The sequence below is a fragment of the Poecile atricapillus genome, chromosome 9, assembly GCF_030490865.1.
Source record: "Poecile atricapillus isolate bPoeAtr1 chromosome 9, bPoeAtr1.hap1, whole genome shotgun sequence".
Lineage (NCBI taxonomy): Eukaryota > Metazoa > Chordata > Aves > Passeriformes > Paridae > Poecile > Poecile atricapillus.
The window spans coordinates 3,334,906-3,361,665 of NC_081257.1; the positions used below are offsets into that span (position 1 = coordinate 3,334,906).

The following is a 26,760-nucleotide window of genomic DNA, read 5'->3' on the forward strand; positions in this document are numbered from 1 at the left end:
CAAAAACACATTTCCAAGAAGGAACATGTACTTGTCATTGACTACTTCCATAGCTTTTCCAGTATTCTTCACTCCATCACCCTGCTGCTGCACTGGCTGGGCTCAGACAGGCCCATGGCACTCACTGCCTGGGAGTGAGCTGGCCCGCTCCTGCTGCAACACCCATTCCCTGCTGGAATATTTACTGTGGGTGCCAATCCAGCCTGACTGAAATCTCATTAACAATATGCTTGTCCTCATTAATAAAATATTAATGTGGACATACAGCAGCAGCAGCTTGGCACTTTAGTTTCAAACATCTGAACAGCAGAGAACTGCTTAGGTGTTGTGGTATTACTGCAAAGATAAACTTGCAGGCAACCTCTGAAGCTTGGGTACCTCGACCTTTTAAAAAATAATTTCATCTGGTAAAACTGAAGACACGTAATTCCTCACTGTCTGTGCAGTGAAGAGTAGGTTTCCTCCAGCAGTTGATACTAATGCTCATTTATGGGTTTCTTCCCTGATAGTTGATACTTATGTTCATTTACCAGTTATGGCAGCAGTTTGGCTACCCTGTGGATGGCAGGTCTCAAGATGCAAGCAGTTGCCACTTTAAGCATGTCTAAGGTGAAAAGGCTGCCAAAAACATTGAGGGAGGTGATTGTGTATCCCCACTCTGTACTGGTGTGGCCTCACCTCAAGTCTCGTGTGCAGTTTCAGGTGCCACAGTACAAGAAAAATCTAAAGTTATTAGAGAGTGTTAGGACACTAAAGGAGGGCTATGAAGATGGTGAAGGGTCTGGAGGGGCCCTACAGAGAGGGGCTGAGGACACTTGGTTTGCTCAGCTGGAGCAGACTGAGGGCAGAGCTCCCCGGGGGCTGCAGCTCCTCCCGAGGGGCAGCTCCGATCTCTGCTCCCTGGCACAGGGACAGCAGCCAGGGAACGGCTGGAGCTGCCCAGGGGAGGGCTGGGGGGGTATCGGGGGAAGATTCTTTCCCCAGAGCCTGCTGGGCACTGAACAGACTCCCCAGGGTTTGGTCACGTCCCCAAGGCTGCCAGAGCTCCAGGAGCATTTGGACAACGCTCTCAGGGATGCACAGGGTGGGATTGTTGGGGTGTCTGTGCAGGGCCAGGAGTTGGACTCGATGGTCCCTGTAGATCCCTTCCAGCTCGAGGTATTCTACGATCTGGAAGCTTTACCAGCAGCAGCAAACGCTCAGCCGATAGAAGCCAGGCCAGCCGGTCACTTTTACTGGGGGCGCTATGGGCAGGTGGGGCGCGGCAGCAGGCCGGGAGCCCCGCGGCTCTGCCCCGGCCCGAACCGAACCGCTGCGGGGCCACTCGTGCTGCCCTATCACGGCCGAACACCCCCGAGCAACAGGTGCCCGCGGCGCCGCTTCCCCGAGCGGGGCTCGTCACGGCGGCCGCGGGGCCGATGGAGCGCCGCCGCCCGCCAGCGCGGGACCGGGACCGGGCCGGGCCGGGCCGATCCGGGACACCCCTGCCCCGGTTCCCGCCGCCGCTCTCCGCCCCCGGCCCCCACCCCTTCCCCGCCACTCGCTTCCGCCACGCTCCCGCGCATGCCCGGGTTATGCAACGGCCGCGGCAGGCGGGCTGGGCCGGGCCAGAGCCGCAGGGCAGGGCAGGCCAGGGGGCCGTGAGGGGCTCCGGGCTCCGGGCACGGGCGGCGCCGAGGGCGCTCCGCTCCCCCTGCGCTCCCGCCGCGGCCCCGCGCGGTGTGTGAGTGGCAGCGGCGCCGCCGCCAAGTCCCGCCCGTTCCGCTCTCGCTGCCGCAGGCGGCGGCGGCGGCGGGTTGGCTTCCTGCGCGCCCGGCCGCTCCCCCGCCCCCCGGCAGTCGGAGCCGCAGCCGCCCGGATCCCCGAGCCATGGCTCTGTGAGCGCAGCACATGGCGGCCGCGGCAGCCATGAGCCCCCCACTAATCCATACAACTCCCCCCTGATCGGCCACCGACGGCAGCCAGCGCTCCCACCCGGCTCCACCGCTCCCACCGCCCGCCCGCCGCCACCGCGCCGCCCGGCCCGAGCCCAGACCCCGCTGCTGCCGCTGCCGCCGGGCCCCCGCTCGCCCGCCCGCCGCCGCCGCCCGGTCCTCACCATGGGAGTGCAGGGATTCCAGGACTACATCGAGAAGCACTGCCCCAGCGCCGTGGTGCCTGTCGAGCTGCAGAAGCTGGCGCGGGGCAGCCTCGTGGGTGGGGGCCGCCAGCGGCCCCCCCAGACCCCGCTGCGCCTCCTTATCGACGCCGACAACTGCCTGCACCGGCTCTACGGCGGCTTCTACACGGACTGGGTGAGCGGCGGGCAGTGGAACCACATGCTGGGCTACCTGGCGGCCCTGGCCAAGGCCTGCTTCAACGGGAACATCGAGCTCTTCGTCTTCTTCAACGGCGCCCTGGAGAAGGCCCGGCTGCACGAGTGGGTGAAGCGCCAGGGCAACGAGCGCCAGACGGCGCAGCAGATCGTCAGCCACGTCCAGAACAAGGGCACCCCGCCGCCCAAGGTCTGGTTCCTGCCGCCCGTCTGCATGGCGCACTGCATCCGCCTGGCCCTCATCCGCTTCCACATCAAGGTGAGGAGGAGCCCGGGGTCCCCCCCCGCCCGGGGGTCCCGGCGCCCCCTCCCCGCCGCTCCCACCCTCCGCTCCCTCCCGGCTCCAAGATGGCAGCGGGGGCTGCCCGCGGGGGAGGGAGGGCACCCTCAGCCGCTCACCTCAGCGCCTCAAAATGTCGCCCAGACCCGCGGGGGCGGCACAACTTTGGGCGGCCTCAATCCCCGGGGGATTTTGGCTTATTTACATGGCGCTGCCCGCCGCCCCGGCGAGGCCGGAGGCCGGGAGGCCTTGGCGGGGCGACCGGCAGCGCCCATGGCCCGGCCCGGCAGCAGGGCGGCTTCTGCCTCCATGTTCTTTCGCTCCGTTGACTCAAAATGTCCCTTCTTGCCTTGTGGGCTGTGGTACTGCAGGGGAGAGCGGGTGGGCGAAAAGCATCTCTGTGATTAATTATTGAGGGGAGAAAAAAATTATTAATCAGTTTAGTTCTCGCGCAGGATGGATCTGCAACAAGTTCCAGGCTGGGGCGAGGTGTTTTAAACTTGGGCTGAAGGGGAAATGGCTCGCTGCAAAAAGCACAGGGGTGCCACTTTTGGCTTTATGGAGGTTTTCGTGTTTTGCTCAGCGTTTTCTCAGTATCAACAAGCTTTTAAAACCAGTTAGACTAACTGGCTCTGTACTCCATAACAGCAACACTTCTAGTTTGTGCAATCAGCGGTGCCAAGCTGGCGGTCCTGCTTTTAAACTCCTTATTTTAAGGGGCAGCCTCAGTTTTCTGGCCCCACGAACGACCCTTCATGTCGGAGCTGGGCTCCATGGCCATCTTGCGCTCGAAGGCCACGATTTCAAAGGTTGCAGGATATGACCACGTCGCATCTCTCCACACGGTGCTCCTGATTTACGATGGTTTCTGTTCAGCTGAGGGATTGTGTATATTGAAACACAAGAAGCTGGAAAAACAAGCCCAGGGATGAAGCTGCAGTTTTAGGAGTTGCCTGCTCACCTTCCCGCTGGGGAGGGAAAAGCAGCAGAAGGGAAGCACAATACTCCTAGTCTTTATTATCTTAAATTACTTTTGTGTGTAGAAAAATATTATGTAACCTTCGGAATTGCTCGATCACTAGCAGCAGCTTAACGTTATGTGGCCTTTCGGCGGATTAGAAACATTCTGGCTGGGCTGCAGCGCTGGGGTACAGAGGCCTCTCTCCAAGGAGCTCACCCCACAGGTGACTTTGGGTGAAGTTTCTCTTAGTTCTGCCAACAGGGTGGGAATCGCTGTTACTCGCTGGGCCAGGCCCATCCGTGGAGGAACACCGAGCTGGAGCACGGCCATCCTGAGTCCAGCCCGCTCGCAGTGGAGGTCCCACCCTGCGGTGGCCCCGGCGCGGCGGGGATTGGGTCACCGGGCCAGGGCGGTGAGCCGGGCACAGCACGTGTGGAATGGACTGGAAGCGCAGGCGAAGCTCGTTCTTTGCAGGGCATGTGTGGCTCTGCCAAACGCGATGCCTTGGGCTTGGCCTTGCTTAAAGCGAGGAGGCTGTGTCTGCTGCAGTTGTGTGTTTTCCTGGGCAGTGTAGAAGCCAAGTGGTGTTGTGTTTTTTGGATGGTGGGAATTCTCATGATAAGTAAAACATCCTATCATTTGAACTTTTGGGGACTTTTTGTAGCTAGGAAATACTTTTGTTCTTTCAGAAAAAAGTTTTAGGGCCCATGCAGTGAAGGCCTTTACCTTGACATTTTTGTGGGTGCATTATAAATCTTTCTCATTCGTTAATGAGACTTAGAGATCATTAGTAAAAGCAGTGAATGGGGTAAAATAAGAATTTTTTTTTTCTTTTAAAGAGACATGGTTTAATGTGATATGGAAATGCGCAGTACCCAACTGTTTTGGTATCAATGGGAATTTAGTACTTGCAGTAGTTTTATAGTATGTTGAACTGGCTGTTATTTTGTTAAGCATTTTCTGTCTCAGACCTGACTCAGGTACATTACATCTGAACCAAGCTGCTGCATTTGACAGCAGTATCACCTGTAGCATTTTGTTTACTTTCCAGTGCAGCTGCAGCATTAGCTCCTTTAGGGTTTCTGGTGACAGGCTTTATTATGCCTAATCTCTGGAAGCAGTTGTAGGAGTGTGAGCACACTCAGTATGAGTCCCTTTTCTGTCGTTAAAAAAATACCCCAAACTTACAAAATCTCAATAAATACAACATCCCTCCAGTTGTGATGGAGAAGGTTTGTGAGATGTATATTTATTTGTCCTTGTGGGGTTAGCCCTGGGAGTTGGCAGCTCATTACCAGATACTGAGGGGTGTGGGGGGAGAGGTTGTTGCTGTCCACACCACTGGGCCACCACCATGCATGTCCCAACTGCTCTGGTTCTCTGCACTACTCAGCTGTCCTGGGGATGAAAAAGATATCAGCAATTTCTGTTACATGCCTCATTTTTTTTTTCAGTTGTCAAGAAACTCTGTGGATAAATCTAGTTGTAATGGATTAATTTTCAGGTTAGGAAGGATATTTCATGGTTATAGTGGTCACATGCATAATACACATCAAAGATGCTGCTGAGCTTAAAGCACTTTCCTTCTCTGCTTTTCTTCTTCTCTTACATGGTTCATGATCTTTCTAAATCTGCTTTGTTACATGTATCTGTTTTTCTCTAAATCTTCCTTCAGTTTTATTCTCACTCTCACTTTGGTGTAGCCCTCCTGATGGGCACATTGAAAGTGTCATTTTTATTTACATGTAGAGGTGATTTTTTAAATCTACATATGCATAAGACAGTTGTTAAATTGTGTTTTCTCACATTGTTTTGAGAAGTTGGGTTTGAGAATACTGACTGACTTTAAATATGAAACTTGATTTTCATATTTTTCGGAACATTTGAGTCTGGAGTAGGTTTCTGTGTGAAGCCAGGAACAGGCCATGAATTTAATCCATTTGGGTAATTAGAGAGGAGAAAAAGTAATGTCTTCTATCCAGAACAATTATAAATCACTCACAGATGGTTTCAGCAGGATGTAAAAATAACAGGTTCCTCCAGGTTATAACAAATGTCCTGCGGGTTCTTAGTTTCATGGTGACCTGCTGTTTTTCAGTTTGGGGAAATAATTTTAAAAGAAACTTTTATGTGAAGTAGGCTTGCGAAAATTTAAATATTTTGGCAGTGGAGTTCTTAATAACTAATACTTTGGGGAGACTGTTTTGTTCTCAGTACCTAAAGGTGCTCATGTGTATTTACTCAGGCAGGATTCTCTCTTTCTGAGCCAGCACCATTAATGTTTACACAAGATTTAGACTTGAAAATGATTCCAAGCTCCTGGCTGTGATTTCTACCACGTTCCTCTCCCTGGGTTGCTTTTGAAGCCTGCATGTTCCCAAGTACCTCTGCATTTCTGAGAGCCATGAGGTATTTCTCTGACTCCCATCTTGTTAGAGTTTTACCTTGTGGGTTAACTGTACTTTGGTAAATACAGCTCTTTTCCCTGTGATGGTTCAGTTATTTGAACATGGATTCTGGTATTCCCTGAACACACAGCATTGTGATGGATTAGAGAGCTCTGTAAAATGGGGAGGGAACTGGAGGCTGTGGAGGTAGAGGAAATAGCTCATAGAAAATCAGAGGAGCTGCACATTGAGCTTCCTCTTGTGTTATCTGCACACCCATGTCACACCTAGTGCTGCAGAAGGAGTTCTCACTTGGCTTTTTATAGATCAGAGCTGCTTGTTGTGCATGCAGAGAAGTTGGATTTAGAGAGGTGGACATAATTTAAATCTATCTACCCTTAATAAAAAAACATCGGAGGGATTTTTCTAATTTAAAACCTGTGAAGACTGGTGGGTGGGGGTGGGGTGAAGCCTAAGTTGCCTTCCTTTAGTTAGGAACTATGTAAATCTGATGTCTTTAAATTTTTCCAAAAATGTTTATGGTTTCTTTCACACCTTATGCTACAGGACAGCATCATTATGAGAAAAATGAGTATGTGTGTCCTCTCACAAGCAAAGTAAATTTCAAAAACAGTCCATCAAGGAAGTTTCTGAAGAAATAACATTTTCTGAAGACTACAGGGTGGTAGGATTAGGAGTTGGGAGAGCTTAGTGAACTGGTGTTTGTTTGCAGGAACAGGTGAGGTGCTGGCTGTTCTGCCAGGCCAGGATCTGGCTTGAAAGGGAACATCTCACAAAAGTGCACGGGAGAAGTAAAATTTGACGTACCTCTCTGGAATACAGTACTTCAGCACCAGGTTCAGCAATTCCAAGACATGAGTAGAAGAGGAAGGGTCACTGTAAACTTGCTGTGGGTGACTGCAGGGGCTGTGGAATTTGGGACCTTGTCTCCTGTTCTGTTGAGGAAATAAATAGCCTCGCTGGCACTAAGGCTGTAGTTATTCATGCGTGCTGTGGAGACTGAAGCTAATAGTTTTGTACTAGGCTATTTTGGGATAGCTTGCTATCTACATTGTTGTTAAAATGGAATACTCAGTGAGGGTGGGTTATACCAACACCCAGCTTCCAAGGGGATTTCTGTATCACTGAATGTGTGTTATGTCTGTGGATGGTAGAAGTATTAGGGACCCAAAGCCCTTAGCTGGCTCTAGTTGATTGTGCTCCTATACTCACTGTACTTGTAGCAGTCCTGAAGGTGTGTTGGAATGCAGGACTGTAGGTCCTGACCTGTCCTCATGGGACTTTCAGTTTCAGTATAAGCTTTTTGATTTGAAAGGGTTATTTTTATATTTTCAACATGAGGCATTGGGCCATGTCTCCCTGTACATGTGTGTTCAAGTCATCTGATTTCTGTAGCCTAAAATGTGTGCTTTGCTAGGCAACAGGAGTGGAGAGGTAAAGTTTGGGCTAAAACCTCAAAGCAGCTTGCATCATCAGATACAGCTGTGCATGAAGGGATAGGCTGAAGGTGGAAAGGGAAAAAAAGTTGGCTTAATACAGCAAAGTTTGCGTTTGAAAGGTCAACAAAGTTATCTCTGTTCATCTGGGGTTATGTTTGGCCTGTTTAAAAGAGGGCAAAAAACTTTAAAAGGTATGGGGGGGGCATCTTGGTCTGCTGAACTGCTGGAGTTCTCACAGCCTCAAGGCTTTCCCCATGAGCTGTTTCAGACACTGGAACAGAAACGTCTTCAGAGTTCAAGTGTTTCTGGTAATCATCAGTTTTTTCAGATGAGTTCACTAGTACACAATGCCACTGCAGCGTGCAGGCTTCCAGAAGTGTGTGCTGTGCTTCCCAGTGCTCCTTACTTCCTGTCCGTATGTGCTGCATCACTGGATTTTTTTAATTACTTAAAGGGTATCTTGAGTGTTTTAAATTCACATGTATAGTTTCAGAAAGACCCACTATATCATAATAGTTGTGATAAATCAGTGCTGCCATTTACACTGAAGCTGATTGCTCTATCTTCCACTGTAGGTTGCACAGAGCATTGAGGATCATCATCAAGAAGTAATTGCTTTCTGCAGAGAAAAAGGTTTCCATGGTTTGGTTGCATATGACTCCGATTATGCATTGTGCAACATCCCTTACTATTTCAGTGCCCATGCCCTAAAACTGAGCCGGAATGGGAAAAGCCTCACAACAAGCCAATACCTAATGCATGAAGTTGCCAAGCAACTGGACCTGAATCCAAATCGCTTTCCTATTTTTGCTGCTCTTTTAGGTAAGTAAAGATGCTGCTAGTCAGCCTTATGATTTCAGTTTCTATGAACTGTTTTAAAATAATGTGTGTGTAATTTGACAAACACCTGGGGAAAGGCATCCCTTTGTTCCAGACATTCCTGCTGTGTGAGGTGGACTGGATGTGTGTTTGAGGTCAGACATACCCAGTTTGTAGAAACCTTCGAGCAATGCAAATTGTGGTTGTCTAGAAAGAAGCGTTGAAAGCAAGGGTTGAGCAGAGCTCTGCCTAGCCAGAATGTTCTCTGTGGGTGGGGGGAATCTGGACAGCTGTGGTTCTAGTTTGGATCCTGTATAGTGTGTGAGGTCTAGTTTCAGCGGTACACTTTCCAGACCAGAAGTATGCTTTTGTCTTGAGTTCTACCTAAAAATAACACCTGTGGAGTGAAGGTACTTGGTTTGCTGGGGCTTTTTTCCCCTCAGAAATGAGTATTGGACATATATGGCAGCACATCAGGTGCAACAGAAATATACTGAACTGTAATTGAGTGGAACTCCACATTTCTGGAAGCACAAGTGACCAACATTGTACCATTCCATTGGTTTTGGCTGTGTGCTTCCTTAGCCCTCCTGCTTCTCATGCTCATGAGCTTCTCATATACAGCAGCATAGGTGGGAATGTCTCCAGTTGCACATTTCTGCATAAATGGGACAGTTTTAACACACTCTATTTCCATAGCAGTGATAGAGGATTACTGTCATACTCAGACAGAAGAGTGAATTAATTACTGACAAAGTTGACTCCATTGAATAGGATTTATTTAGAATAGCATTCTAAATGCTTTTTGGGAGCAGCCATGTTCTTGATCTTGCAATGCTATGCAAACAAATTAAGAAAACTGCATTTTCTTTAGTTTCTCACTGACTTTGTTTCAGTATGGGTACATGATAGAGGAATAAAACTTCTTTGAGAGCTCTGAATGAGAGTCTTTGTGTTACTGTTTTAAATGCTAATATTTTAGCGGTCTTTAACATTGTTCCTAGTCCAGGAAGGCACCTTCTTTGTTAAGAAGAAAAGAACCAGTGGATCTTGCAGTAGGCAGCTATACAAGTATTTGATTAGTTGGAGTTGCTTTTTGTCAGTTTGTGTTTTTCCTGCCTGCACAGGTGTAGGGAGGGAAGGCAGAGGGTTGGCTAAGCTGCCATTGCAGGAATTGCATGACAGAATACTATTGCTTGGCTTTGGAGTCTATAAATAAGTTGGGGCATGCCAGTTCAGTGAGTAAGAATTACTGCTGGAAAAGCAGTTTCCCAGTTGCTGATGTGCTTTATGGACTTCATGGGAAGTGTGGCTTTAAGTTGTCACACAATTCCAGCTGCATGGCCTACTGGGGCTTTGCTTGCTTATATCAAACAGTGGGTGAGAAAAGTTCTGATAAAGTTTCTAAAGGCTTTGCAATTTTATGCAAGAAGCTCTTGGTTTTTTTTCTCTCTTGTCTTCCATGATCAAATATTTTTGAGCATGTGCTTAGGAGAAGAAATTTGGGGTAATTTCACATGATTACCCTAGAGAGATTTGGTTGCTTTCCCCCCTCCCTGTCAAATTGGTACAAAGGTTAAAAACCCCCAGGTCAGCTACAAGTTTAGTTCTGAGTATTCCTTTGCATTTCTTGTGTGTGTGTATTCAGTATGAGTAAGCAGAATAAAGTTCATGGAAATCAGGGTTAGAACAGAAGATACTCCGAAGATCTTCCTGTGCTTGGGGCTTTTGTGTTATTTTTATATGAGTGAATTTTAAGAACCCTAGGTATTTGGGATAGAGTATGATTATATAAGCTGACAACAAACAGATACAGTTTGGCTTAAAGTACTGGCAACATGTTTTAACTTTTGCAACCTTGGTAATATGGTAACTTTTTTTTTTTTTTTTTAAGAGAATTCTAGGTGCCTGTTTGCATATAGGTGTGTGTGGCATGGAATGTGTTTAAATTAGGGTGGCTTGTTTTCTAATCTAAATTTTTATATTTTTGTTGAATATTTGAGGACTTGTATGGCTTCATAGGTTATTCTGGCCTTGTTCCTGTGGCCTCTTTGGGTCTTTTTTGATCCTGTAAAATAGAATAAAGACAAGCGCAATGGGAAGGAATGAATGAGCATTTGATGACATGGGAAGGCATGTGAATTTTTTTTCTGGGTACAGCAGTATAACTCTCATGCTAATATTTTGTGTAGGAATAAAATAATGTATTCTGAAATAATTGTAAGTAAGCTGCTGGTTTGATGTTTACAATTCCAGCAGCCCCAAACTGTCACCATAGCTGTGATATCTGTATTCAGTTTTAGGGCTGCAGATGTATTTCCCTGTATCCAGAAAACTAATGATTCTTTCTTGTCATTAACTCCAGTAATTACTTTGGGGGAATGCTGAAACAGGAAAATCACCCTCAAAGTTTCAGTCTCACATTGAACAGTTGGAGAAGCCTGAGGAATGACACTAAACTGGGCAATTAAAAAAATTGTTCTCAATGGCAAGTGATTTGGGATTGAGTTCTGTTCAGGGATAAAGTCTCTGTTGAAATATTCCCTCAAAATATTTTTGACTGTATCAACGAGGCAAGCTTCTAAAGATTGCTTTCAGATGAGGTTCTGTTTACACTGTGGTTGGTTGACTTGGTTTACAGGTTTCTTTCTTTATAGCTTTTCATTTGGAAGGGATTTATAGTTGTAGCATTGTAGTGTAAAGGATTTCCATGGCATGGGTGGTTAAAATTCGGCCTGGATACTGCATCCTCCGAGCATGCTCTTACAAATTCCTGTTCAAATTGCTGCTGATGTAAACAGGGAGTTGATTTGGATTATTTTGAACTTTTGACTCAAATACTACAGAATCATTTAAAAAAAGAAAAGCAACCCAAGCTTCAGCAAGTAAAAAAACAAGCCCAGTGTGAGATATAGGGCTCTAATTCAGTGAACTCTTTTGAAAGGGCAGCAGCTTCAATTAGTATCTAATTGCTTAAAAAAAAAACCTAAGGCATACACTAAAATAAGCCATTAAAATGGGAAAAATCAATATATGTTGAGGTTGTTCAGCCAGGTCAAGAAATAGAGGTTGCTTATGTAACACTGATCTCTTTCCCACTGTGACAGCACTTTGTAACATGTTTAGTTATGGAATCCTGTTCTGCTCCTCAGTAAAATTTTAGAACTACATAAGGTAAGTATGGGCATCACTTGTTAATTGGACCACAGAAGACACTGCTGCACTTCAACATGGTGAGAATTGATCGAACACTGTCCATGTGTGTTCTGAGGGCTGAATTAACTGCAATGACAAGTGGACACCAAACAAAATTGAGATTTTGGTGGAAGGGAGAGAGGCCCTGACTATTTTAAAAGGTAGCATCTGCAGGAGTGATTGTCAGTTATCACAGAACTGTCCTGCTCTAGCTGTAGTAGATTTTTGCAGGCCTGTACTAGAAAGACTGTCTCATCTTATCTTGACCAGATTAGTGAGTGTGGCTGTTATATGCAAACTTGTTGAATCTTTCTGATGTGAGATTAAAGTTTAGCTCCTAATGAAAAAAAAATGATAACATGTCCTTGCTGGAGATCTTAGTAGTTTATGAAGTATTGATTGGACACGAAGACTTCCCACTCTGAGAAGGCTTGTCACCAGGCAGGGGACAGCTTTCCTGGCTTTCACAGGTTAAAGAGCATTAAGAGCAAGCTAGATGATTTTGCAAACAAAATATCAAGAAAGAAAACAATTGTTATAATATTCAGAGAATCTTTTCATATTCTTTATGAACAGTGCTTCCACAAACAACCTGCTGCTCTGTAAAGCCACGTATTGAATATATCCTGAAGTTTTCTACAGAATTGTGTTAATTCATTCTGCTTAGCTCTTTGTAAAGTTTGGGTCCACAGCCACTGAACTCCATTAGAGGTTGGTTAGTTACGTCTTTGATTAATACAAATGTTTTAAATGTTTCCTAGTAAGAACTCTTTTTTGAGTGTGCAGTGCTTTGGGAAAAAAGAAAATGTAGGTGATCTTCCATTCGATATGAACAGTGTGGTGAATATGGAATTCTGTCCTTGGAAACAACAAAATGATTTCCCAGTTCATTCCCTGCTGCCAGCCCAAGGTCTCATCTGATCTGGTCAGATCAGCAAAAGAAACTTCAGGAACTGGGAACCTGCTAAGTGTCATTGGAGCTGCAGGCGTTCCTGAGGGTTAGATAAACCTGGCTGGTGCCTTGCTGCTTGACCCATGCTGCACAGTGGAGCAGAGTGCAGATTCCAGAGGCAGCTCCCATGTGGATCAGTAATGGCACACGCTGGGCTGCAGAAGGGCCTTACCAGCATGTGTCAGGGAGCAATGAAATGGGTTCTTACTCTGTTGTACCTGCATTGTGAAATGTGCTGAGGATTCCCCAGCAGCATGCACTGGCTTGAGGTGGACCCCGTGTTGTGCCTGGCTCCGTTGCTGTGTGTGGGAGCTGGTTTCATGGAAGAGTGCTCCTCACAAACACCAACTGGCTCTTGCTGCAGCAGCAGCATGCTAATTAGGTTTTTCTGGAGTAACAGAAAGCTATCTGCAAGTTTAATCTGTTAATCCTCTTGATCAGGAGTTGAGGACTGATGGCAGATTTGTTTGGCTGTATGTAGAAACAGTGTGTAATGTTTTACAGTTCACTTAAATGAGTTCTGCATTATGTTCCAGGTAATCATATTCTACCTGATGAAGATTTGGCTTCCTTTCATTGGAGTTTACTTGGTCCAGAACATCCACTAGCTTCACTTAAGGTACAAATTTAATATAACTAGGAGAAATTAAGCTAAAATCAATGCTACTGGTTAACAAGAGCAATGTGATAGCTTAATTGAGAGCAGCTCTGCGAGGCCCTTGTGCTTGGTCACCTTCAGGTGTCCCAGTTCCTGGCTGCAGAGGATACCTGGGGTCATTTGCTTTACAGGGCTAAACTTAGCCTGTGTGATCCCCCTCAGAGCGTGAGCCAGAGCTCCAGTTAGGCTTGCAGAATGCAGCTTCTTGCTCTCCCCTTTCTTGAAGAGGAGATTTTTTTGTTTAGTCATGTTCTTCAGCAATCAAAAATAATGAGCTGTATATCTTCATACCATCTTGTTTTATTTTCTGCTGCTCTGAGTTTGTGTGTAATAATCCGTTTTTGGTATTTAAAGTGTAAATATGCTGGAGAACAGATTGCACGAGAAAGCTAAAGTGGCCTTTGGTAGGTTTGTTGGGGGTTGAGACAAATAAGTTGCCTGATGCTCTTAGTTTACAGTGTGTGTGTGTTCTGGTGCTTCATCACACTTGCCTCATGCATCTGCCAAGTAGAGGGCTATAAAAGGGAAACTGGACACATCAGAGAATGGGATCGTAGTGACCTTTCTCTCTGCCACAGCAGATACATCTGTTTGCCTTTCTCTTAAGGTGTTCCATCTAGCAAGTTATCTGCTTTTTGTAAATTCTGTCAGACTGTTTTGTTATCTCTACAGCAAAAATAGGTGGGTTTTTCCCTTTCTGTTCTGAAAATTTATTAAGCCTTGAAAACTTGTTTTGCCAAAGGTAGAATTTAAAACAAGATACCGGATTTTCAGCAGAATTTTTAAGGCTTAGTGAACAGCTCTGACATTTGATGTTACACTCATCCTCTATATTGCTGCCACTCTGGTGTTTAGAAAGGTGTCAGCACATTCCAGTGGCAAAACAACCTGCATGCATGTTTGCTACTTCCTTGTAAAGTTTGAGGTGAGAAAATGAGTGAGTGTGCCTCTATTTTCATTTTTTACTAAAGAGGTTAAAATGTAGAGCTTCTTGCCAAATGGTTGATAAAATTTCTGGTGATTCTTTTCTGTGGTCTAGCCTGAGTAGACTTGTTTGCTAGTCAGGTCAGATTATGACTTAAGACCTAGACCTCCTGAAAAGCCCTCTAAATTTATTTGAATTGAATTACTGGAATGAAAATTAGATATTTGTCATCTTTGCATCTAGATGTACCATCAGTGGAACAGGCCAACTGGACTTTGTAGCTGGCATCCCAAGGAAGTGAAACATACACCCACAGAGCATCCTGGCCTGCCACAGGCAGTCCTCTCTGATGAATTTTATCTGTTGGCCCGTGTGATTAGATACGAAAGCAGTTCCCATTTGTTGTCAAAGGTTCAGTGCAAACTGCTGCACTGTTAGCAGTGCAGAGCCCCAGGTGAGTGCCTGGACTGAGGAAAGGCTAGCACAACACAGGATTTGTTGAATTCCACGGCAGCTTGCTGGCCATTTGTTCGGTGCACAGCCCCAAACTGAGCACAGCACCTCTGCCTCCTGCCTGGCAGCGGTGTCAGGTGGAAGGACACATCTGCAGCAAACCAGTCTTCTTTAGTTACTGGCAATGGAACAACTGCCTGTTTGTTTCAGCTTTAATTTTGCAGTGCTCATGGTTTGAAGTGATGGCTTGTTTCAGGAGCTCATTGATTGAGTTACATTTCGTTGACGTGCTAGATGTCAGTGATGTCACCACGGTTCTCTGTAGGGACTTCTTCAGTGTTCATGTGCACAAAGCAATATTGTAAATTTTATGATTGCTTAAAAAGCCCTAAAACCATTTCTATTAACCATAAGGCTGATAGCAAGGAGTAGTTTCAGAATAGTCCCAAAAAGCACAAGCCTTCATGAAACCTAGAAATGGGGGGAAGTTGTTGTGTTTCCCCAGGATGTCCTTCCTGGGCTGTGCTTACAAACTGCTTTGTTGTGTCTATTTAGAGCCACAACTGAGTGTTCTCCATGCTCGGGAACCAAGGGCTTTAATCCCACACCTCATTCAGCTCAGGATTTAGAAAGCTTTTTCTCATTGTGTAAAGATTTTAATCTTTTGTCTTTAGAACAGTATGGTCTTGAGCATCAAAGCTGACAGATTCTGTTCCAGTGGCCGGATTTGTTGCTTTTCAGGGAGAACTGTGACAGTTAATAAAGTACAATTTATTTCCTGCATTCTCTTTCAATCTTTTATTATGCTGTAGCAAAATAGATACTTTTCCTGCAAGAGAAGCTTTGCCAGTTCACCAGTGAAAAAGTATAACTTAAAAAAGAAACTACCAGCTCTGCTGGTGGAAATGGCTGGGTCTTCCCTGGAATCACCATGGAGAGGGGAAAAAAGCAAACCAGAGGAACCCCTGTCTCTGTTTTAATTGGAGGGGTCTTCATCCAGGAACAGCTGAGTAGAAATGGGAAGATGGGAGGAAAATGGAAAACCTGACTGAAGAATCTGTACTTAACATCTGGAAGGAAGTGAACCTGAGAGTCAGGACAGCGTCTCTGTGTGCTGGATGAAAAGTATGTCAGGAGACACCAACAATTACCATCAGCTCAGCAGAACTGGGAAGATTCCGTGGCCAAATTTAAATGAAGAGATATGAATTGCTCTTGCTGCAACAGGGAGAAAGAATCAAAAACCAGCTCTGTGACCTGTTATGAGTCAGGATCTCATCTGTCCAAATGGCCCTGTGGAAAAATCTCGTAGGAGTGCAGACCCACACTTGAGTCCTGTCACCTACCTGAGAGCAGAGTTCACTGAAATGACCACCCAAATCAGGGGTTTGAAACAAGAAGAATTGATAGATTTCCTGAGACATCATCTGATTGCTAGACCTTGTTTGTAAACCAGCATTATCCTGCTTTTTATTTGTGTTTTTTGGGATTTATCTTTAAAACAAAGACAATTTGGTTCTTATTCTGGAAAAACTGGTTATAGTATGGAGCTTCAAGATCAATGTGTAATACTGTCAGAATGAGTTTGGGAGGGCAGTTTCTTACCTCTGGAAGGAATTGGTGCCTGTTTGGGAGCACAGACCACTGAAGAAGTGCTGACTCTTCATTCACAAGGTAACCTTAGAAACAAAGCTTAATGCAGTCTCCCTTTATAAGTAAGAAGAGTATGCAGGGAAACTCCATCTCATTGGTTGTTCCATCTCAGTGGAGAGGCAAAGATGCTTCTAAAAAGCAATCCAGAATATGCAGGTTAGGCTCTTCTCTGAATCTCTCTAGGAAATTCCTGTCTTACTGTTTATTGACTTCAGAGGGTGTTTGCCAGAGGGAGACTAATATGTGAAGTAGGTGCTTAGGTAATTGCTGCTGCTCAGATGACAAAGGTGACACTATTAAGATATACTTCAAGTAAGTGCCTTGTTGTTTGTGGGGTTTTTTGATGCTAAGGGTCATCATAATGCAGGTCAGAAAGGACCTCAGGAAGTAATCTAGTGCAGCCTCCTGTGAAAAGCATGGTCAGCTTGAGGTCAGAGCAGATTGCTCAGAGCACTGCCCAGACTAGTCTTGAAAATCTCCAAGGCTGGAGGCTGCACTGCCTGTCTGGGCAGCTTGCCCTGTGGTTTGATGGTCCCGACGGTGAAGATGCTTTGCCTTGTATGCAGTCTGAGCCCTTCTTGTTTCAGGCTGTGTCTGGTGTCTTCTGCTCTTGCACACTGAACTGCTGTGAAGAGTTTGGCTCTCTGTGCTCGGTTACCTTTCTGTGGGTAATGGAAGGCTGTATTTGCAAAGCCTTGTCTTTGTCACACTGGGTAAGACCTGTTCCCTCAGCCCTTTCTTTCCACAGCAATTGCTCCTGACTCTTTGACAATCTGGATCTGAGCAGAACCAGCTCAGCTGTTCTGACACACGGCTGGAGCCCCAGGCAGAGTGCAGTGCTCTGGAGTGGATCTGCTGTGCACTGAGGAGTGGGATCCCTGGGTCTGCCAGCTGTGCTGCTGCTGTACAGCCCAGGCTGCACCCCCTGGCTCCTCTTCAGTCTGCTGCATCTTCCAGCCCCAGGTCCCTTTTGGCACATCTGCAGCCTGTGGAGTAGCCAGGGGTTATTCCTGCCCAGGTGCAAGGCTTCACTTCTCTAGCTGTAGAATTTCCGAAGGCTCCTGGTGGCTCTTCCCTTTGGCTTGTCAGGGAGTTGTGGATGGCAGCCCAGCCCTCAGGTTTGGAGTGTGTTGGACTGTCCACAGCTCTCAGTGAAGCCTGGCTTGTGCTCCTGCCCTCTCCTTTGCTTTCTGATGTAATTTGTATTCTTCTTCACATCTTCAGTCTTTTCACACACCAGCAGAAAAAAGATGTTCCCTGTGTGTTGCCTCACAGCAACCAAATGTTGGAGGTCTCTTTTGTAGTGGTTTGAAAATGAAACTGAACCAATTATCTGTTTCCAGCAGGCACAGCAGTAAATGTGGTGTTGATTAGTCTCTGCAGGCTTTGCTTGCTGAGGACAGTGGGTAGTTGGGGTGTTCCCAGAGTTGGGGGAGCTTTTCCCAAGTGTAGCTTAGGTACCTTCCACACCATCCTGATCATACCATGGAGTTGTGCTTATGTGAGTCTGTTCTTTTCAAAAAAAGCATTTTTGCAAATTTATTTTGTCAAACCCAACACATTTTTATCTTGTTGCTTCTCTGTTTGTGATGTTTCTCTGTGTCTCATTTTGACAAATACACCTCTAGAATTCATTGCCTTTCCCCACTTAGTCTTTTCAGAGTGCACAAATAAGTGGCTTGTGATTTTTGTCAGTGCTCTGTCACAAACTAAAGGAGTCTTTTACAACCAGCAAAGAAACTGGGCCCCTCTCAGCTGGAAGCTCTTGAACCTGATTGCCTGCAAGTATGGGACCCACCCCCATGTTTGCCTTCCAAAATTGATTTTCTGTGTTGTTGCTTGTCTGAAACATTTCTCTAGAGGATGAAGGAAAATTTCTAATAAGAAATTGGTAAAACATGCTGCTGCTTTTCCTCTAAAATGCTTTGTGTGACACTAAAAGTAAGTTTGAACAACCAACACATGCTCTGTAACTTCCACTGCAAGTCTGAATTTTTCCCATCCCTAACATGCAGTAAGACCTAGCTTGTACTTTAATGCACACAGGATTAGAAACATTCTTTATGATTCAGTACAAAATCTACAACTTTGGATTTCTGGAAAGTTTTGAAATGAATAGGTATTTTATTCTTTAATATCAGGAAATTGCATCTTATTTCACTGTTTTCATTTCAGACTTTTGTGTAGCATAGGTCATGATACTCTTAGTTTTGAAACTCTTAGTTTCTGTCTATATCTAAGACTCTTAGGTACTCCACCTGCACTGGATGTCTTTGAAACAGAAGAAAGTCCCAATATGTGAAATGTCTCTAGAGGTGTAAAACATTCTTCCATTCCAGAAGGTCTCACTTCAGGATTTGCTCTAGTGAGAGCTTAAGGCTCTTTACAGGCAGCTGAATGGGAGCAATATGCAAAGCAAGCCCTTGATAGGCCTCACTTGGGCTTCAAACTTCCAGGGCCTGAGCTGGCTGTTAGTGCCAGAGTGATGTGATGTCTTCTCTTGATGCCAGCCTTATATGGTTTATTCAATATTGCCATCATGGAGATCACATAAATTAATGGGAGATTGCTTATTCCTGTCATCCACTGTGTTTCCAAGCAGAGCTCGTGAGAACACTCAGGGAGCAGTGCAGGGTTTGTGCAAGGCCTCTGCAGAGAGCACATCCAGCATGACACAGCCATGGAATGATTCAGCTTTTTCAGAGATGGGTAATTGTTACACATACGAGGAAAATGAGAGGTGTTCAGCAGCTGACTTGGATTACCAGGGAGAAGAAAATCTCTTCCTTCTTCTGGCAAAATGTGGACAAAATTTCATCACCAATATTTGTGACTCTAAGCTTACATGCGAGTGTGATCTATATTTAGTATTGTTGTCTATATTCAGAGTGCACACTAGTGTAAACTTAGATTTTAGTATCTGAGATAGAAATAATTAACCTGCCACTAAACAAAACTGTTCTTAACTGTTCACTTTTCACAAGGGCATGGACTAACAGAACACAGGGGAATGGTCTTAACCTGAAGGGGAGGGCAGCTTTAGGTTAGTTATTGGAAGGAAATATTCCCTGTGAGGGTGGGCAGGCCCTGGCACAGGGTGCCCAGAGCAGCTGTGGCTGCCCCTGGATCCCTGGAAGTGCCCAAGGCCAGGCTGGACAGGGCTTGGAGCAGCCTGGGACAGTGGGAGGTCCCTGGCCATTGCAGGGAGTGGAACTGGGTGGACTTTAAGGCCCCTTAACCATTCTGTTTCTATGTTTAATTTAGGCTTATAAAATACAAAGCTCATCTCTGGTAGAGAGTGACCAGATATAGAATGAATATCCTGACATTTGTAAAAAGTAGACATTAGAAGGAAATTAATAAAAATGGGTATCTGGCAAAAATTTTGTGGTCTAAATATGAAGAGGGCAGTGTAAGAAATCACATTGTAGGTAGATCAGATGAAGGCAGGCAGAAAATAATCACATATGATAGACCCCATATAAAATGAAAAGGAGTTATGGTATGGGTTTTAAATTTGCAAAGATAAAACTAGCGAAGTATTAATCAGAATTTTGCATAAATGTTTCTGACAAGACTGAATTGCACTATTTTCTAGTAAAGTATGATCTCTCTGTGTAGAATGCAGTAAGGATGCATAAAGATCTTTCAGATGTTTTTTATATATTAAAAATAGAACTGTTAAATCATGATAGTGATCTCTCAGGTTCTCAATCACTGAATTTTGCAAACAGACAGATTAAATGATGTTAAAAGCAAAAACCGAGCTGCCCCTGTAGGCCCAGGCAGAGTGCTTCAGAATTGTGCAGAAGTTCCAGCCAGAAATTTTAGAAATTGCTCAGGCTTCATCTAGAATGTAGGACATGTGTTTTGAGACCTTGTTCCTGGCCCTGTGGGCCTGTGCAGCATTTGGGATGGGAGCAGAAGCTGTTGATGGTTGAGGGGTTCTTCAGACCCAGCTGGCAGCACTGCTCCCTGCCTGGAATTCTGCAGAGGTCCAGGATGGTTCCTTGGCCTGAAGCTTCTGTTCCCCACGTGGGATTACAAAGGGCACATAGGAGCAGCCATTCCCATAATCATAGGCCAAGTCATAATTTATTTTCAGGATTAACCAATTAAATGCTGAGGTGGAACTCCAGGGTTTCCAATGTGTCTTTTTCATCAATTCTGCTGTCACTTTATACTCTGAAAATAAACTGTGTCAAAATATTTCCTGGCATATATATGTGAATGTATGAAGAAGATTATGGCGTATGATGAATTAGATGAAGCATTTTGTACTGGAGGAAATGTACAACTAGAAAGCAGTAAAAGGGTCAGCATTGTTGACCTTGTTGTTGGAGCTGATACTTAACCAGCAGGTTTACACAGAGGTGAGGTTTCACGTATATATAAATACATTGTAATTGTGTGAGTCACTGTTTAAGGTGAAGTCTTAAAAACAAAGCGGAAGGCCCAGAAGTCATTGGGTAGCACGTGTGGGAGCAGGGAATTAGTTGCATTTACTGTCAGTAGGGTTCAGCTGTGTGCTGTGTGCCCATTCCCTGCTCACCTGCCGTGTTTGCTCACAGGTACGTGCTCACCAGTTAGTTTTACCGCCATGTGACGTAGTGATCAAAGCCGTAGCCGATTACGTCCGCAACATTCAGGACACCACTGATTTGGATGCCATAGCAAAAGATGTTTTTCAGCATTCGCAGGTAAAGTATAAAGCAAAATATTGTCTTGTTTTCTTTCTTTTAATTGATTTTGCTGTTTGTTTATGTTGAAGAATTGCACTTGATAAAATAGTGATTTGATCAGTTGATAATAGGATAATAGGAATCTGTTGATGAGCTGAGCAGTGGCTCAGCTGTCCTAATTTCATGTTCCTTGCTTTCTGAGGGTGAAAATACAGTGTTGACCCTCAGTGCTTTAAAGTCTTGATAACCAGAGGGGTTTGTAGCCTAGCTGTGTGCACTGCCTTTGAGAATCAGCTGTATGTGAAGACTGAATGTTTAAACTTTACCCTTACGTGGGTTGACATAACATTTCTTGTACTGGAGCTGTGCTGCAGCTCTGGAGGGTCTATAGGCATTAATCCTGAGATATGGTGTGTGCATTAACTACTGTACAGCCCTGTGCTGACCTACAGGTGACAAACCTGGATGTGCTTCTGACAGATTTTTTTTTTTATTTCAGTCTAGAACAGATGACAAAGTTACTCGGTTTAAGAGAGCAGTTGCTTATTACTCGGCAACGAATAAACCTATGCCATTTCATCCACCACATTACCTAGGTACGTAATGACAGCAACCAGGCTTTTCATTTTAACCAAAACCTGGGGCAACCCTAAATCAGAAATTATATGGGTGGCAGCATTTTCCAAAAATGTTTATATCTTCTGGCAGTTCTCAATGACTTGTGAAGATGCGGTTTCAGAAGAAAGTTTTCATAGGATATGTGCTGAGGTTGTGTTCTTGTCCCAGAAGAAAACAATCTGGATTACTTTTCTTCTTGGCTATTGCAGCATCTATTCTGGCATTGGGACTCTTGATAGAATGGTGCTGTGAACAACTGGTGTCCACTCCCATTCATGAGGACAGTTGCTATTTCTACTCATTAAAACATATTTAGTGTTTCTCACTGGCCTTGCTGGCATGTTTTAGAAATCCCTTTAAAGTCTTTGATTTCTTGGTGTCATAACAAACCTGCTTAAATTGCAGCCACACATTGTTGCAGTGTTGCAGATTATTCTCAAGGCTTAAAAATTAAAATGTGTGATCACAGGATTTCCTACTCATGCCCCAATCTTAACACTAAAATGTCATTTAGCTGAAACTCTAAAGATCTTCAGTTACCATACTGGTACACTGACACAGATTTTTCCTGCTCCTTTTGAGGGTGTGGGGTGTCTTTATTTACATCCGAAGACCTGCATTAAAGGGCTTAGAGGCTACTCTAGGTCAAATATTCAAATGACAAAATGCCAGCAATTCTGTATCTGTGTGACGTTGGCAGTGTCTCCATTATGACATCTCTTGGGGTTCTTTTCTTGTAAGCTGCCTTTGATTCCCAGAGAGAATAGGAATTTGCAGCAATGAGAGATACAAAGACCTGAAAGAAGGTGAGACACATGTAATACACTTCACAAGTTGCAAACTATTTTTATTGGAAGGTAAAAATGAATAAAGCTGACTTAACGGCATAGGAGAAAACAGTAATGCTAACAGAACAAGAATAAATAAATCACAGAAGCAAAAGGACAGGCAGGATAACTAGTAAGTATTAAAAAGTATTTGTGTCAAATACTGAGTGTTTTCATGAGTGCTTGGGTTTTTTCTTTCTTTTTTTGTCCTTCTCTTTTCCCCTCCTCCCCTGCAATACAGCAGCCAGACCAAATCAGTTTGGTATGCCTGGGATAGTGCCACCATATGTTCCTTCTCAGATGCTTAACATTCCACAGACCTCACTACAAGCAAAACCTGCGGTAAGTCCAGCTTCTGCCCTGCTCCTTGGGAGAGGCCTGCTGTGTTCAGCAAACTGGAATCCAGGTGGGAAAGGTGTAGCCAGCTTTTTTCAGTGTGGGCAGTCAGTGAATTTTAAATCTGGAACTAAAGCGATGCTACAGACTGGTGGAACAGTTTCTGTGGATGCTCTAGATGGCTGAGTTTTAATGCATGCATTTGGGAAACGACACTTGATTCAGTAATGTATTTTGTTTTAAAAGCAACGCCTTAGTTGACTTCATTTAAGAGAGATCCCTTTATTTTAGGCCCAGCAGATGTCCAGTCAGGGTGGGGCCCAAGGCCAGGGTCCATACCCATACAGCCTCTCTGAGCCAGCCATCACCTTGGAAACAGGTGGAAAAAGTCTGTCTGAGCAGAACAATTACAGTAACATTCCTCACGAAGGAAAACACACACCATTGTATGAACGGTCTTCTCCAATAAATCCAGCCCAGAGTGGGAGCCCTAATCATGTGGATTCAACCTATTTTCCTGCCTCTTCTACATCTTCGTCCTCTGACAATGATGAAGGCAATGGGGGTGCAGTGAAGTAAGTTTCTCCTGAGGCTGTTCTCTTACTCAGCTTCTGTTAAAATAAGTTGCTTTCAAAATCATTTACTGTATCCTGAAAGTAAAAATCATGGAATGAATCATAGAATACCTTGAGCTGAAAGGGACCCACAAGCATCACTGAAATCCAACTCCTGGCAGAGTTGGACTTAACAGAAATCTGCAAATTAGTGATATGATGGATCTAAAAAAGATAGTTTTGGGTCTCTGACTGCAGACATGTGCATGGTTCAATCTCATCACCTTGTTCCTTAAGCAGGAATCCAAAACCAAATAGTGCTGGGTGTTTTTCCTCTTCTGCCCTTATGTTTTATTGAGAGAGTGAGGTTTTGGTAAATGTCATAAAGCCGTCCAGCCCTTTATTTTGTATAAAAAATTTTCCTGCTTCACAGTATATTTCATTAAAATTTCAGAAGCTAAAATCTGCAAAACTTCACTGAACTTGTAGTGTTTACACATCCAAAATCTAGGTGTAATGTAATGTGAATGTCAGAAATTTTTTTCAAGACTCCTGCAAGTGGACATTTTTAATAGAAAGCATCCCTTAAAATCAGAATATCCTGCCCAAAATTCCAGTCACAGATACCAAGGATTTACTTCACTGTCTCTCAAACTGTATTATAGTGTGATGTTTTTCTTTCTGTTGTCCTTCAGCCATGTCAGTGGGAACAAAATAGGCTGGGAAAAACCAGGAACCCAGTCAGAAGGTCAAACTCGTGGAGAGCTGGGAGACCAAACAAAGGTATTTCCTTAAATTCCAGACATCACATTTTATTACTTTGTGTTAAAGCTTTATAGCAAACTCAGAGGAGGATTTCTAATATTGATCCATAGTATTTAGTGCAAACCTACACTGCAAAGTACAGTGCAAAGTACAGTTTGTGAATTACGAAACAGCTTTAGAGTAGAGGAGGAAGCTTTCCAAGGACGTTGTAGCATATACATAAAATCAAATGTGAAATAGGATGTTTTAGAAAACACTAGATAGAAACCAGGAACAAGTCAATAACCTTGTTTGGCCCTTAGCCAATAATCTCACCCTCAGATGTCGCTCTCTGGGATTCCAGTAGTGCATGTTGGATTTTTGGGAAGGAGTGACAGTCTGAGTGTCTGTGGAGTCAGGGTCCATGTCCTGTAATCCACAGTGCAGTAAGCACAGCTCTGACACCATCAGTGTTAGCCACAGGCCACTGCAGGTGTGTTGGAGCTGAGCTGAGGAGTTAAAGCTCCTTTATAACTGCATGGTAGGAATTTCACATAATACTTGTTAGAGTAGCTCCATGGGGCCAGTTAGTGTTGCTGCTTAACTAGGTTAGGATGGGCTATATAAGCCCTTGAGAAAGATTTATCATTATTAAATTTGAGGTTTCAAACCACATTCAAATCAAAGACATGATGGCCTCTATTCCAAGTTTGATCTGTGTTTGGAAAGAATGTTCAGATCATTTACACTTAATGTGTGTGCCTTGATAGTGGAGCTGTACACCAGCTGTTAACTCTGTCAAAAAACTCTGATCTTGAGTTAGTTACCACTGTGAGCAAACAGAACATTTTCCCTGTACTTTTGGTGTAGGAATTCCAGTAAACTTGGGCTTTTGTGCTTAAAATATCAAGTGGATGATTTCATCCATCAGCAGTTATTATTTCTGCAGACTACGCCTGTAGGATAGCTGTGTCTGCCTGGGGATTAGTCACCGTATGCAAATGCTAATTTGACCTATTACATTCCTTTCTTCTCTGCTGGGCTGGGCCGTGTGTGCAGCCCTGTGGGTCCCCCAGCCCTGAGCATGTCCTTTCCTGGAGACAGCCCCCACTGTAGGAGCACTTCCTAAACTTTACAGGAGGTGTATGCACAGGCTGACTTAAATGTATCTAGAGTAATGTAGTAATGCTCCTGAGCTTTACTTGCCTGTTTGTTTTTTATTATCAAAGCACTTCATTAGCCCTCAGGAGTAGAAGGCAGAAGTATCTTTTGAGCTGGAACAACAGGAAGGATTATGAATACATTAATTTTGTAAATGAACTCATTTCCTGCAGAGGTGAACCTTAATGATTGAGAAAAGAGGTAGGAATTCAATAAGAAGTTGCTCAGAGAAGCTGCCCCATTCCTGGAAGTGCCCAAGGCCTGGCTGGACAGGGCTTGGAGCAACCTGGGATAGTTGAAGGTGTCCCTGGCCATGGCAAGAGTGGAATGAGGTGGTCTCAAAGGTCCCTTCCAATCTGTGATTCTGTGAGGATTTCAGCTGAGTGAGCTGTGTGAATTTCTAAAGTGAAGTGCTGAAAATCCAGCATCGGTCAGGCAGGTAGCAGCAGCCTTGACAGTGCTTTGACTTCACTTAAATGTCAAAATCCTTGCAGTTACCTGACAGTGTGATTCTACATGACAAAGGTAAGCTACTCACATTTGAGTGGATGTATATTTCTAAAGAAAAGAATCACCTTTTAATGGTGGTGTTTCCTCAGCTTAGGTGTTGGAGTGTTGCTGGAGCACATGCAGGAAGAGCCTGGGTACTGCAGTCAGGGAAAGCATCGCTGTCATGGGGGGGTTTGTCTTCTTCCCTGTGTGCCCCCAATAATTGGTAGTTAACTTCTTGCTGTGGTACACTATTGCTGACTTACAGTTGTTGGGGTCGTAGAAGACAGGGGAAAAGAATCTTCAACCTGATATAGTAATATTTGGTACTATAATACATATTTAATAAAGCTGTGATATAAAAGCATTTGGTGTTAGCATGTTGTTTTGGAAGTGTTCTGGTTTACAGGTTTTAACCATTTTGTCTATATATTTTCATTTTTATAACTCAAATGAATTGTATATTACCAGCTAAAACACAATCTTTGTGTAACATCCTCTTTGATTGTGTGATTAAAGTATCAGCTGAAAAGAAGGTTGCCCTTTGATATTTTGCTGAGCCTGTTTTAATACCTACACCTTTCTGTAGAAGACTTTGAGAAGTTTTATGGGGTTTTTTGTTGTTTGTATTTCTCACGGGTCTGAAGTGAACCACCTGAGCTTGTTTGGACCTATTTTTTACATTACATGTTCTGTGGGATTTCATGCTTTGGCCATTTCCATTTCAGCTTTGCTTTTCAGTTCTTACAAAGCATGTGAACTTCTTTTCTCATATTGTGAAAATACTCCTGCATGATGCATCATCAAGTAATGATCAAATTTTGCCCTCAAAAGTTTTTACTATTGCTGATAATTTATAGGCATGGAGCTAACTTGAACTCTTAAGCTAAAACCAGCTTTCAGTTTTGAAGACCAGGATTTTAAGGAATGAATTATAAATATTTTTTGGTTGTATCTGTGAGTAATCAACATAAAATCCTTACAAAGCCTGGGAAGTTTACAGTATATTTTTACGCATCGTATTTTTCCCATAAGTTTATGAACTGCATGTAGAACTGGAATAGAATGCCACTTCAGTCTTCCAGCCAGAAAACTTCACTGTTTTCTCTTACAGTCTTCTCAGACAAAGAGCTTTTATATTAAAAAAAACCCCAAACAGCCAAAAAAAAGCCAACAACATTTACCAGACTTTTGAGTTTGGACACTATGTATTTTACATGTTATTTAATTGAACCATGTAATTTTCCCTGTTTTGTCTAGAATTGCAAACTCAGAAGGGCTATGTTTATGGA

General features: G+C 44.3%; 1 protein-coding gene across 4 annotated transcripts in view; it reads left to right on the plus strand.

Moving 5' to 3' along the window:
• The first annotated feature begins 1,843 nt into the window (after positions 1 to 1,843).
• Positions 1,844 to 26,760, plus strand: part of FAM120A (family with sequence similarity 120 member A) — a 47,955-nt gene continuing 23,038 nt past the window's right edge. For 2 of the 4 annotated variants that reach the window (XM_058844883.1, XM_058844885.1), the window contains exons 1-8: positions 1,845 to 2,573; positions 7,978 to 8,224; positions 12,905 to 12,987; positions 20,629 to 20,757; positions 21,239 to 21,335; positions 22,426 to 22,526; positions 22,812 to 23,095; positions 23,770 to 23,857. In XM_058844883.1, coding sequence (XP_058700866.1) covers positions 2,100 to 2,573; positions 7,978 to 8,224; positions 12,905 to 12,987; positions 20,629 to 20,757; positions 21,239 to 21,335; positions 22,426 to 22,526; positions 22,812 to 23,095; positions 23,770 to 23,857 — 1,503 coding nt within the window. In that variant the 5' untranslated portion in view covers positions 1,845 to 2,099. Of the gene's footprint in view, positions 2,574 to 7,977; positions 8,225 to 12,904; positions 12,988 to 20,628; positions 20,758 to 21,238; positions 21,336 to 22,425; positions 22,527 to 22,811; positions 23,096 to 23,769; positions 23,858 to 26,760 lie in introns of all 4 variants that reach the window. The other 2 variants (XM_058844886.1, XM_058844884.1) reach the window with 2 other exon arrangements.